General features: G+C 52.5%; 1 protein-coding gene across 1 annotated transcript in view; it reads right to left on the bottom strand.

Annotated features, from left to right (window-relative positions):
- LOC119588118 overlaps positions 1-223 on the bottom strand; it is a gene marked incomplete in the record, with an annotated part of 60,132 nt that overhangs the window by 24,403 nt on the left and 35,506 nt on the right. The window contains 1 exon segment of the mRNA XM_037936826.1: positions 7-149. Coding sequence (XP_037792754.1) covers positions 7-149 — 143 coding nt within the window.

The raw sequence follows: 223 nt of genomic DNA, 5'->3' as shown, positions 1-223 counted from the left end.
CCCCACACTTCGGGCCCCGTTCGGCCATCGACTTACCCGAGGGCATGGCCATGTCCCCGCGGCCCTTGCCCACCACGGACAGAAGCGGCTCGAGGCTTCTCGAGAATTCGCTCTTAAAGTTACTCCTCACTTGGCTACTTTGGCCCGGCCTGGAGAAAGAACTTTTGGTGAAAAAAGAAGAGAAAAAAAAATGAGATTATTTTTCGCGGGAATTTGGTTTCAA

This window comes from Penaeus monodon, chromosome 23, assembly GCF_015228065.2.
Source record: "Penaeus monodon isolate SGIC_2016 chromosome 23, NSTDA_Pmon_1, whole genome shotgun sequence".
Taxonomy (NCBI): Eukaryota; Metazoa; Arthropoda; class Malacostraca; order Decapoda; family Penaeidae; genus Penaeus; species Penaeus monodon.
Note: the sequence above shows the minus strand (reverse complement) of the source record. Positions and strands in the feature narration are given on the sequence as shown.